Source organism: Malaclemys terrapin, chromosome 5, assembly GCF_027887155.1.
Source record: "Malaclemys terrapin pileata isolate rMalTer1 chromosome 5, rMalTer1.hap1, whole genome shotgun sequence".
Lineage (NCBI taxonomy): Eukaryota > Metazoa > Chordata > Testudines > Emydidae > Malaclemys > Malaclemys terrapin.
The window spans coordinates 14,737,472-14,751,078 of NC_071509.1; the positions used below are offsets into that span (position 1 = coordinate 14,737,472).

Sequence of the window (13,607 nt, forward strand, 5' to 3'; positions counted from 1 at the left end):
TTTTGTCTTTCATGGTCTTCCTAAAAGCCCTGTTCCCTATAGGCACAATGCATTCCTAGCAGAAAACAACACTAAGGTCCTGCTTCTGTAATAAAAGCCACATGAGCTGACCTTTGCACCCATATAGCGTCCATTGCCCTACAGTTCTTATTGCAGGATGTCAACTATCGGGGTAGCCGTGTTAGTCTGTATCCACAAAAACAACAAGGAGTCCGGTTGCACCTTAAAGACTAACAGATTTATTTGAACATAAGGTTTCGTGGGTAAAAAAACCTCACTAACAGATTTATTTGGGCATAAGCTTTCGTGGGTAAAAAAACCTCACTTCTTATCTGAAGAATATCTCTATTTATAACTTCCAAAATACTATCAGATATGAATACACAGTGAAGTTATCAACAGCATTTTTAAATCTAACACATGAGTGTAATTGTGTAATATAAATGTGATTCTTTCATTGCAGACTGGGATCTTTTATGTTTGTGCCCTTCAGTTGTGTGATCAGAGTCTCCCACTAATAGGTTCAGGCAGGAAGAGGGCAAATTAATCCTGACATAAATAAAGCAGAACACATGCTAGAAACACTGAGAAGATCCAGACACACAGTGAATCTGCAAAAAATTACAGTATTTACAAAAAACAGACAGTTTATTGTCCCCAGGTCTGTAATTACTAAGATATTTTTTCCAGAAACTCTTAACCCAGATCCGAAGAAGTGGGCTGTAGTCCACGAAAGCTTATGCTCTAATAAATTTGTTAGTCTCTAAGGTGCCACAAGTACTCCTGTTCTTCTTTTTGCGGATACAGACTAACATGGATGCTACTCTGAAACCCATAGTCAGAGACACCTTCTCCAGTACGAATCCTGATTAACCTTCACCCAGAGGTTATGTGGATAAGTGAAAGCTGACTACACTGTTTCCCGAATCTGTTCCAAGGAAGCATCTTCCTTAATTCTGACCCAGAATATTTATTAATATTTAGCTCCTAGAGGCTTTGGTGAAGATCAGGACCCCTTAATTATTTTTATTGCAGTCACACCTAGAGTCTCCAACTCAATAAGTTCCTGCATTAAAAGTTTATAGTCTAAATAGGCAGACACAATGGGGGAGGATGGATCTGCTAGAAGAGCAAACTGTGATGATTTGCAAACAGGTTAGTTCCACAATGTTTTATTTTGTGTCTGTGTTTTACATAATGGATTCTACTATAGGGCAGGAGTAGGTGCAGACTGCAGAGAGAAGGAAGGGATGAATTGAAATGAAAAGCACGGGATCGGAAAGAGCAGGGATAGCAATGGGGGTTAGATTGAATTGATGAGACTGTGAGGTAGGGGCAGGAGGCGAGGACCGGAGCATGGAGCCAATTAGCTGGATGGTAAGAATGTCAGAACAGGAGTGAAAACCTTGGCAGGCAGGGCTGATGGCAGCGGTGTTTATGGGGCTGGCTGAAACTACCCGTGCAGCTGCTCCTTCCCTTTTGAGACTGTACCACAGATTTGTAGATCTGTGTCAAAAAGCTTTTAACTCCAGTGTCTCTCTGTGGTGCAATGGGTCAGCATGTTAACCAAAAGGATGGTGGTTTGAGCCCTCCAGGGGATGGGGTATAGCTGTTGGAGCACTCCTGCCTCCCATATGATTGGCAGTTATTTTAGATTCATCCGAGGGATCTTCCTTGAGACCTCTCTGAGCTGCCGGTCTTCTACCATGACCTCCTCTGGACCTGGAAGCTGGTTTGGTGACCAGGTTTGTGGTGGCTGTCGAGAGGGCAGATCTTCTCACAGAGCCCCTGCTACACAACCCCCAACTAGGGGTGCAAGTGGTGGGGACCCCTTCTGTGCACCAGTGGCTGGTCCTGGCAGGCACCACAGGAATTGGAGACCTCCTGGCCTACGGCCAAGGGGACTGGGTGGATCCGTTGGCGCTTGATTGGCGCATGGAGCTCTCTACCCCTCAAATCCTCGGTGTGTACTCCAAGAGGTGAGGACAGCCTTATTGCCTGCCTCTCGGGCTTTCTTTGAGCAGGTCCTGCAAGAGGGTGCTCCCCGCCCGCCCCTCACTCCTGACTCTGTGGATCTTTTCATTGGGTCCCTGCCCTGCAAGCCCTCCCCGGCTCCTCTTCTGTATAATCTGAGCCAGCTCTGCGATCTGTAGCTGGTTTATTTCTGAACCACGCCAAGGGCACATCTGTACATGCTCCTGCTCCACACATTTCCTCACCCTCATGTCTCACCCTGACACTAAGGGACAGGACCTTTTACCACCGGTGGAGGGGGAGGAACCCTGGTAGGCCAGCCTATATTTCACCTTGATCCCACTGCTCACTGGGGATATGAGCTGACGGCTCCTTCATGGAGCTGTGAGCACAGGCATGTACTTAGCGCAGTTCACCCTCATCCCTGATACTTGCCCTTTTTGCGGTGTGAGGGAGATCCAGGTGCACATTTATCTCAAGTGCACCAGGTTGCAGCCCCTTTTCCGTCTCCTCCAGAACCTTCTCCTAAGATTTTGGCTGCACTATTCCCTGCACCTCCTGATTCATGCACCTCCTCTCTGTGGCCCCACGAACTCACAAGACCTCCTGGTCAACCTCCTCCTGGCATTGGCCAAAGTGGCCATTTATAAAACCAAGAGGAAGATGCTGGATGGTTAGGTGCTCTGCTACTGTGGGGCCTCTTTCCATCCTTCCAGCTGATCACATGTCCAGGCATAGTCCCTCTGGGCAGCATCCACTGGTTCCCTAAACACCTTTGAGGAACAGTGGGAGCTGTCTGCTCGGTGTCCTGCTCTGGTTCCTTCCTTGTGGCCCTATGACCTCATTCCTGGCCCAGCTTTCTCATTAGTTGTTCCCTGAAATTATTTGAGCTCCAGGTTCAACTGCTTCTCCCTAAACTGGGAGAGGGACCTTCAGGTGTTATGGGCTTGTGCCCGCCCACCTCCTGGAACTGAATAGGTGCACCTGCTAGCAGGAGTCTCTGGCACAAACTTGGACCTAAGCTCACGCTGCAATTATAGGTGCTGGAACTCGGGGCACTGCTTCTCCACTCCCTGGCTTAAAGTGAATTCTATCATATACAGAGCGTACAGTTCGGTGCAATGGCTCCCAGCACCACTATACAAACTGTCCCAGCACCAGGCCCTGGCTGAAATCAGCAGACAGGCTTGCACCCAGATGGACCCTTTTAGTTTTCAGCCCCAAGACTCTCCTGCCTGACCTGAGGGTGATCTCCGAGGTGGGAGCACTGACACCTCGGCCTGGCATGGAGCACTTCCCTTTAGCTAGGTTTCAGAGTAGCAGCCGTGTTAGTCTGTATCCGCAAAAAGAACAGGAGTACTTGTGGCACCTTAGAGACTAACAAATTTATTAGAGCATAAGCTTTTGTGGACTATAGCCCACTTCTTCGGAGCCATTACAAACATTGAATCTATCTCCCCTTGTAAGTATTCTCACACTTCTTATCAACCTGTCTGTACTGGGCTAGCTTGATTATCACTTCAAACGTTTTGTTTTTTCTCTTACTTAATTGGCCTCTCAGAGTTGGTAAGACAACTCCCAACTGTTTATGCTCTCTGTATGTGTGTATATATATCTCCTCAATATTTATTCCACTCTATATGCATCCGAAGAAGTGGGCTGTAGTCCACGAAAGCTTATGCTCTAATAAATTTGTTAGTCTCTAAGGTGCCACAAGTACTCCTGTTCTTTTCCCCTTTCAGCCAGCCTACTTCCAGCTCCCAGCTCCCCAACCTCTGATTGGCTACCACCCCAAGCACTGCCCCACCCTGAGGCCTGGGCACGATATAGCGCATGCGTGACTCAGGTCGGCTCGGCGGACATTTATTTGCATATTCTCCGAGGCCTGATTGGGCGTCCACTCCCGTCAGTCACCATCTCCTCCCAGAGCGGCTCCACCCCTCAACGGCGCGGCAGGGGCGGTTGTTGCGTCTGCGCAGTGCGTGTGACTGCTGAGAGTTACCGCACACGGCACTTTCCCGCAAACTCCCGCCTGCCCCCGCGGCTACCACGCACAGTGCCTGGCGTTTGAGGACGAAGATGCTGCGAGTCTGTCAGCGAGCGGGGGCCGCGGCAGCCGCCCAGGTGAGCGGGGAAGGGGGGCGCCAGCAGCGAAGGCAGGAGCCGTTGCGGCTCCTGTGCCGGTCGCGCACTGGGGCGCTGCGCTCTCGTCGCGCTACTGGGGGGGGCTGTCTCGATAAGTCGCGCTACGCCACTTTCCGGCGAAGAGAATGAATCGGGGTCATGAGCACGACAGGAGACACGGGGAGAAGTCGCGTCCTCTAATCGCTGCTCAGCTTTCCTCAATGACGGGGCGCACGTAGAGGCTGATTGGCTGTCCGTCTACTAAGTGACGGCTGAAATGGCCAATAGAATGGTGCAGTCGGTTCTCCCGGTCTGGCTAGGTAGACTACGGGTCCCGGCATGCGAGGCGCAAACTCTGGCAAGGGGGAGTCGCGCTGCATGATGGTCCTTGTAGTCTTCGTGGGTCGGTACGGCTCTCACGCGCCGTAAAGTGGGACGTTTGTAGCCTGCCGGCGACTACTCAGGAGAAGTCTACGGTCTTGAGGGGGAGCAGTGCATTGTGGGATTAATCGTCGTCACGGACGGCTAAATTCTTCTAGCCAGGAGGAGCCCAGTTCCATGCTGTATACTGGGAGTTGTAGTTGCAGCCCCGCCCTCCTAAAAGGCTCTGGGCTGGGGCCGGGGCGCAGCATGCTGGGGACTGTAGTCTCCTTCGGCATCACCCCTACCGTAGAGGCGGGCCTCTGCCAGTTGCACACATGGTAGAACTCCGTGAGCCTGGCTTTGGTTGTTCCCTGGCTGCTGTTTCAGTGTCTGGGAGCAGGAGGTGCAATAAACACGAAGAGGTGGTTGAAAAATGCTTACAGCTGTCTCTTGCTACAAGAGCAAAATGGACACATAGTTATTTCTAAAGGGCCCAGATGGCTATATCAGTAGAGAAGGACATGACCTTGTTCCTCTAATTTCTTCTGATTACAAGACTCTCACCCTCTCTTATTTCCTTCTAAATCGTCTATAATGACCACAACAAACGAACCAATATGCTAAAACTGCCCTAAAGCAATCCCTTGTTTTGGTTTCCCAGTGCACTCTCTCTAACATTTTTCCTCTATATTGTAACCTCTGCTGGACTGGGCCTGTTTTCATGTTGTCCTGTACACCCCAGAGCACATTTGTGTTTCATAAATAACAGGGAACATGATAATGGGAAGGAGTTATCTTGGTTGAAGCTAAGGGGATACTTCAAACTTTGAGACTAACAGACGTATTGGAGCATAAGCTTTCATGGGTGAATACCCACTTTGTCAGACACACGGCATGCGTCTGACGAAGTGGGTGTTCACCCACGAAAGCTTATGCTCCATTACGTCTGTTAGTCTATAAGGTGCCACAAGACTCTCTGTTACTTTTTACAGATCCAGGCTAACACAGCTACCCCTCTGATACGTCAAACTTTGAGTAAGTTTAAATGTTGCTGAAATCCACACAGCTAGCTTTATCATCTTTGCTTTTAAAAGCAGTTTTAAAGTCAATCCCCAAACGAGGGAATCTGCCACCTTCAAGGAGTGGGACTTGTCAGTTTTGATAGTCACAGAGAAAAGAGGAATAGGAGAGAAGTGTATGATGTCATTCCAAGAAGCAGCCAATTGATGGAAAAAAAAGTGGAACCTTGACTTTATCTCATGTTTGGAGATTATAAGCTTGAAGTCTTTTTAAAGCAGTTTTTTACACTTTCTTCTGAAGACTGTAAGTATTTATAGATTGGACTGATTTTCAAGTACCTTGTTGGAATATTGTGTTTTTCGTTACAGAAGCACATTAAATAACTGACTTAATAAATATATACTTTTAGGGTTTTACGCTATACTTCAGTGTAGTTTAGGTTTTCCAACCACAGAGAATGACCGAGCCAAAATATAAAAGGCCTGATGGCTTTGTAGTTGGAGTGTAATCTCTTTAAAGCTAGCCAGCCCCACAACAACAGCTGGCATTCTTGTTGCCCTGTAAGGTTGAAGAACTCAGCATGCCAAGTCATCCGACATCCTCTAAATCAAGGTTTGTGGAAAGTTTGAGCTGTGGGGTGGGGTCCTAGAATGTAGACTTCCAGAAACTGCCAGCCATCTCTTGAGAGTTTTACACATGTACCCTTCCTGTTTTAAAGATCTTTGGAGACTCTCTAACAGCTTTGGATAATCTGGGTTAGAGTATAGTTCTAAAATGTGGCTGTGGTCTGAAAAATTGTTATATAAAAGCATCTGAGTTGTGTGTGAGGTATATCAATGGCCTTCATATCTGTTTTCTCCGTTTGTAAGTAAATATCTTTCTAATAGATGAAGGTCAAGGAGGTGGAGAGAGAGAGAGGAAGGACTATCTCAGATGGCAGGAGCTAGATGTAGAATGAGGCAGCATACCGAGCTTTAAAATCTTAATGTTCCATCTTTTACTGAGTCACTTATTTTTATTTCCTATTTATGTTTCTGGAAGACTTGGGGCCTCAAAGGAGCTAGAAGCTGAAAATTAGAAACAAATGGTTTTAATTCTAGGGGCTGTTTTAATAGAGTGGTTAGGGCACCAACCTGGAAGGTGGGAGACCAAGGGTCCGGTCCAGTCCCCCTGCTCCAATCACTCTTGCATTATTTATCCACAATGGAACAGCTTCAGTAGGAGAGATTGATGGGAGCCTTGCATCAGGATATCCCATAGCTTAGTGGTTAGAGCACTCTCGTGAAAGGTGGGAGACCCCTGTTCAAATCCTTTCTCTCCCTCTGGCAGAGGAGGGAATTGAATTGGGTCTCCTATATCCCAGGTGAGTACTGAAAGCACTGGGCCAGAAGTTATAAGGTGGGCTGCTGCTGCCAGATTTTGAATAGGATCCGGTCCAGTAGGCAGCCTCTGAGCACACCTGCCAGATTAGGCAGCTCACACAACTTTAGGTGTTCGTCTGCCTGTCTTCCCCCAGTTTATGAATTGCTCTGGCGCTTAGATGGGAGATAGGTGTCAGGACACCTGTGGCAGCAGTGTGCATGCCTAGAGGTAGACACTTAGGCACCAAGAGAACTTGAACCAGGAAAACTTAGAGAAGAAGTGAGTTTAGGCACCTACAAGGTTCAGTCACAGTTTTTGGATTGCAGTGGAGACCTGGGCACTGAAGTACCTTTGTGGATCTGGGCTAGTGTTCCTATGTAAATTAAACTTGTGGCTTTGGGAGGAGTATGGTGGTTAGTGTTTGTCTATCACAGGATGGGGACGTTTTTGTCCAGTTTGTCTGTGTTGTGTTGTGTTCTTTTTAAAGACTTTTAAAACAAGACCTGTTTATACAATGTATGGTCATGATGATGATGTAAAGTGATACACCTGTTTCCATTAATAATGGAAGGATGGATTTCAAATTTGTGGGCAGGTGTCCTTAATACACACATCTCTGCCATCAGGAGGATTAAGTTCTGCCTTGTCTGATTTTGTTCATTCCTATTTATTAAATGCATCTATTTTACATTCTAGGAGCACATCCTTGTTTTATAGATGCACATGCAAAAGGAATTAAAGTGGAGTACTAGCCTCATGCAGACACTTCCTTATTGTTGGCAGTCTACTGAGACCTGAGCACAGTGGTTGCCTATAAAGCTGATTTTCTGGCACTTTTCTCAAGCTCAAAATTAACTCAGCTTCTCTTTATGAAATGTATGGCAAATAGTACTTCTACTGCAAAATGGCTCTTTTAGAGGGTAGAAAGCCAAGATTAAAAAACCAAGAAAGGGATAAGTGGAAATTAAAATGTCAGATGGAATAAGTAGCACACAGATGGCACTTCAGTAGGAGGAGGAAGTAGAATGCTTCTACAATGTCTTTGCCACCTGTCAGCTTGACTCTTCATCAAAAGGCATTTCTGCTATCTTGGCTTTTAAACTCAGAAATAATTGCTTGTTCTTTATGCAGGAAATAGCAACAAACATGAAGTAATTAAACCCTCCAATATACTTTCCACTGTCAATACTTATAAGGAACATGGACCTAACTAGTTATATTTCCAGTAATTACACAAAAAAGAAATATTGGGATGATGCATTAGCTAGTGATTTTATGAATTGCTAAACTAGGCTTGTAATAAATGTAGGTGTAATAATTGAAATGGACAAAAGAGTACCTCTAGGTAATTCCTCCTGTTCTTATCTGTAGAAGGAAAAGTGTATAGGAGATGTAAAACCACACACAGGCCAATCTCTGCTTACAAAACTCCTTAAGGTCCACAGATGTGCCAAACTGCTAGCAACCCTCTATACACTGTTGCATTTTAAGGCCTTGTCTTCACTGAGATTTTGTCAAATTCTTTCTGCATTTTGCTACAGTGGAAGTGGTAGCATACAGTGGCTGCCAGCCTTTTTTCCACTCTGTCATCTAGAACTGCTCTGAGCCGTGATGACTGGTCTAAGCTAGTACTTCCATAGGTGCACAAAAAGAGAAACAAGTCCTTCCCTCTCGCACAATTCCTAAAAGCTGTTTGCTACGCAAATATAGGAACAAATATATATACTGACAAATCTTGTCACTAGTGTCTGGCCTCTCTAGAGGATGGAGTATTTGATCCATATTGAAAGGTGAAGTGGGAACAATGGTTTTGCAGTCATATCACATAAGCACATTGTGAAAGTTGGAATCTTTGGCTCCACTGTGCTGTACCAACTGTTCATACCTAACTGCTCCTTTTTTTCTCCTTCAACTCTCTGCGTTGTACCTTTTTTCACCTGGCAAAAACTCCCTCTGAATGTACCATCCTCAGTCTCCTCCTTCAAATCCCTTGTCATCCCACTTCTGTAGCCTGAGTGCCCACTGATGACCTCCACTCCTGCGCTATTCCTTCCCTGTAGTGAGACTGGGGTAAAACTCCAAAAAGAACTTAGCAGCTTCATTTGCAATGTAATATAACACAGCTCATGTTATCTTAATGCTTGTCCTTCCCCTTCTTTGTCATTTATCTTAATTTGTTGTGTTTGAGTTAGATTGTGAGATCTTGAGGTCTGCATTGAAATTTTATTTCTGTAAAGTGCCATGCAGACTTCTAGTGTTATAAATATTAAAAATCAAACCACTGGTATTGAAAGTGTCAGGTCTCTGGCCTGTGGTTCGGGAAGTTTCATGGGGTTTCAGCTCACTTCAGAAAAAGAAAGCACAGAAAGTGATGGGGTCTGTGGCTTGTCAGTCACGTAGGTGAGAATGTGGGGACAAAACTAAAATTGGTCTGGGAAATTCACTGTAAATGTTTATTCTACAGACTTCTGTCTTTATTGTAATAGTCTACTAATATTAAAGGCAGTATATTCTTACTTTTAAGAAATCATTACCTTTCTTTCTTTTTACTTTTTCAAGTAGCAGTGGTAAGAGAATTCTTTTCATGCTTGTATAACTCAAACATGTCTGCTGCTGGTCTCGTGTTAATTGTATTAAATCAATAGTGCTAGACAGGGGAACAGACGTTAAGATCCATAGACCACTGAGCCAGTAACTGCTCTGGGACCCATGTTTCTGCACTCTATGGGTTTAAAGCTTCTCAAGCATAGCCAGTGGCACTCACAGCCGTTAAACTCTGTCAGCATTGTGTTTAGAGGGGTTATAATTCCTGATGGGCATCTGATAGACTTTATAATTCCTGTTGGGTTATCTGATTCAGTTTCCAGCATTAAAGAACTTGAACTTGTATATAAAAGATATCAGTGGGGCTTACTGCATAAAACTAGTATGAAATTTCTGCACTTGCCATTAAGTTATGAATAGACAAAAGAATTTGGAACTCTGGAAAGATATTAATTTTCCAAAGTCCAGTAATTTAAGAATAGTATATCTAATTAACACCAATTTTGTTCTCAACAAATTCTGCTCTGATTTGAAATTAAACATGAGGCTTCAGGCTGAAAGAAATTTTTGTTGGGAAACCTAAAAGAGGATCGGAAATAGGGTTTAAATGGAAACTGAATGGTAAATTCATAATAGTGACTCATAATAAAAACTCCTTTTTTTCAGAAGGAGTGAAAAGCAATCCCAATTAATCCTCTGTAGTAGTAGTGCTGACAAGTAGCCAAGAACCACGTTCCTAAAATTAAGGAATGCAAATAGCAGAGTACAAATTTTATGTGAATAAACATATTTATTCAGACTGAGTAAAGGGTGTGGTAAAGAGCCACTAACTGTGAGTCAGAAGCAGATGTGACATGTTTGTACAAAGCAATAAAAGTTATACTTTAAAAGATTTTCATTTAAAAGAAATAAAAAAAATCTTAGTTTGCATTTGCAAAGATTGACTCTAATAGGTTTTATCTGATTTCTGTATTTATAAATCTTGTTTCTTCATTGCCCCATCATGAACCAAAAAAAACCTTAGTGCTGCCCACAACTGGATGGTTTTTGTAAACCAGCTTTGCAAGAGTAAGAAGCATGCATTTCCTGTCACTGAGCACTCATGTTTCTGTTGGCAGTTAAAAGTTTTTGGCTACAGTTCTGGAAAGAATAAGAAATAAGAATTCAGTGTATTGTGTTACTGCTTAAACTCTGTATGCTGTTTGAATAAATATGGAAACTGGGCTATAGGATCTGCTATACCTTTTATTTATCATAGAATATCAGGGTTGGAAGGGACCTCAGGAGGTCATCCAGTCCAACCCCCTGCTCAAAGCAGGACCAATCCCCAACTAAATTAAAAGCATAATGTCCAAAATAGCAATTTATCTTCCTTAACAAGCTCCTTTTAATTACATAACTTATCTGCTGCCTAAAATGCTTAACTGCGGGGAAAGTTCTCTTTGTGGTTTGTGTATTTGTTTCCCAGGAGTCCTGTACTATTCCTTCAGAAATTCGTACCCCTGTCTTTTGCTAGAATCATTAGTAGGGAGAGACTTCCCCTACTATCGGATTGGAGTGGGTTAGCCAATCTTTTCCGTCAATCTTAATATTCAACAGAAATGGATGTTCGACATTTTAGCATAGCTAATTCATGATGTTCACAATAGTCTTTTTGAAATCTGAACCACGTTTCTGCTAAGACAGGAAAAAGAAAACAGGAAATATTCCCTGTCAGTGTTTGCCTCTCAGTCATTGCTGAATTACAGTGTATGAGTACCCTAAAGTGTACTCCAGTTGCACAGTCTAAGCTAAATTAAGTGCAAAACGTAAACAGTCAGCATAAATGGGAAAGGAAATTTAGATTTTTTTTGTTGTTTGTTGTTCAAAATTGCTTTGGTTTTAATAATGTAAAACGATGTTAGTAATTCAGGGAAGATGCTCCAAAATGACTTTTTTTTTTTTTTTTTTTTAAAGAGTTTCTGGGTGGAATCTATTGTTTGGGGAAACTGCCCAATAATTAATTAGGGAGAAACAATCTCGTATCCCTGTTTTGATATCAGCTCTTCCTCTTCTACCTATTATCAGAATATACTTAAGAGGTAGTGATTGACTGTTTTGTGAATAAATGGAATTAGTTGAAATGCAGAAAATTTAAAAAATATTCTAAATTATATGCATCACTTTATTTTTGTGTTTTCTTCTTAGAATTGCCTGTGTGGTAAATATTCACTCCGTCCATTACGACTGTGCCGCGGATATGCTACATCAGGGCAATCTGGGTATGTATTGTGTTTTGTAGCTGGTATTGGTACGTTAACCGATCTGACTCATCAAGAGTGAGTTTGGTTGTCCTTTTCGCTTACGTGGGATTTGCAATTACACATTTGTTGCAAGTATATGTTTATGGTTTGCAGCAACAGTTTATTGCGTGATTGCATCAGATTTAAAGCTGCCAAATGGTCATCACTGGGATGGGAAACCACTATAGAGAAGGTGGGTTATTGCAGACGATGTTAGTTGGTGGCATTCTTGCCTCTGTGTTAGTCTGGAACCAGTGCCCCCGTGTGGTACTGAGGGACTTGGTAGTGCTGAAGGAGGACTCATGCAGATGAGATTTAAAACAGACTGAACTCTTCAGAAAATTGGCCCCATTTGCAGGTACAGAGCTTTCTTGAAAAGCTGGCCCTTAAAGTATATTAGCTGTCAGTGGAGTTAGACTCAATGGAAAGGTGCTGCCCTAAAAGTCTCTGGTTGCCCGATGGCATGATAAACCAAATGAATGGTTGTGGTGTTCTTCATTAGTTGCTCACAAATGCTTGTAACACTTTTCCATCCCTTGTGTTTAATATCAATATGGCAGGCTTTGTGTGGCTTAGAAAGCTGCAATAATTAGAATAGTTAAGTTGAAGTTATTCAACTAGTTGCTATGTATATTTAGGTTTGCTTAGATATATTAGAAAAGTTGTGATGAATATTGAATACTTATAGGCCTTCATTTTAAAAAGGATGGCTTTCAGATCTATAACAACAATTTGGTGTTCCTCTCCGAGACTTAGTTTTCTATCCTACTGGTTTGACATACATAAAAGCTTTCTCAGCTTTATTTCTTTTCTCTAGTGTTTCTGCAGGCAAAATTATTGGGGCAAGTGTCTTGTTTGCTGGCGGAGGAGTTGGTGGAACTGTTCTGTATGCTAATTATGATCCACGTTTCCGAGAGAATGTAGAGAAGACCCTCCCATACGCTGATAAACTCTTTGAAATGGCACTTGGTCCTGCTCCTTATAATGTGCCAATACCAAAGAAACCGGTAGGTTTTCACTTGAATTTTTTTACAAAGGAAACTTTTGCTCTGTTTCTCAAATTCTAAATATTTTTGATTCTATATACACAAGAGGCCAGAACTGTGAATTCAGCATGACTGTAATTAGGAAGTCAGTATGTATTTCTGCTTTTTTTTAAGGAGAGATTTAGTAGATACACAATAAAAATCCTGTCATATTTCAGACATTGTGTGCTGCTGACTTACCAATTACCTTTTGACTGACGTCACCCGCTGTGTTGTTTATCCTGCAGCTTACTTGTGCACTGCTTCCTTTTGGTTTTAATATGGTTTCACAGTATCAAATGGATTGTGATTCATGGATTGTAAAATCTTGCCATTTTTACTTATTAGAGCGGAGAGGTCTAAAATGGATAGGTATTATGTCTGGTCATTAATGACCTGGAAAAGGGGGGAAACGGCACACTGATGAAATTTGCATCTCGTATTATGCTAGAAAGAATAGTACTGAATAGGGATGTGAGGTTAAGAAATGAGAGCTGGAAATACATTTGTCCAGGCTGAATCACTTTAAGGTCATGAATCTTGGGGAACAGGTAAACTTTAAAATCTTTAAAGGTAAGAGTGATAGAGAACACCATGTTGGATGTTGTATTGCAATAAAGGTCATATTGAGAAAGGCCATTGGCATCACGTTGCAGAAGGCAGGAGAGACCCTTTCTGCGATCCTGACTTGGGAAGGTGCTGAGTCCCCTTAGCTCCTATTGACTTTAACTTTAGAAATTTCACATTTACTTCATCAGAAAGAAAAGGCCTCCTGGCCAGGCATAGATGATGAAAAGCGTTCCTGGCCACTGCTGCTATCTGAGCTTTCAGAAGCAGGTGAGGATCCAGAAAGACCCCAGGGTTGCAAACCTGAGTTTTGTGGGGGAGGGAGGGAGCCTAGCATGTTCTCTGA

The 13,607-nt window shown here is 43.3% G+C and overlaps 1 protein-coding gene across 4 annotated transcripts in view; it reads left to right on the forward strand.

Moving 5' to 3' along the window:
• Positions 1 to 3,936: 3,936 nt before the first annotated feature.
• The window catches only part of IMMT (inner membrane mitochondrial protein), a 34,757-nt gene continuing 25,086 nt past the window's right edge, over positions 3,937 to 13,607 (forward strand). For 2 of the 4 annotated variants that reach the window (XM_054030650.1, XM_054030651.1), the window contains exons 1-3: positions 3,940 to 4,098; positions 11,575 to 11,648; positions 12,487 to 12,676. In XM_054030650.1, the coding sequence (XP_053886625.1) occupies positions 4,054 to 4,098; positions 11,575 to 11,648; positions 12,487 to 12,676 (309 nt within the window). In that variant the 5' untranslated portion in view covers positions 3,940 to 4,053. Of the gene's footprint in view, positions 4,099 to 11,574; positions 11,649 to 12,486; positions 12,677 to 13,607 lie in introns of all 4 variants that reach the window. The other 2 variants (XM_054030653.1, XM_054030652.1) reach the window with 2 other exon arrangements.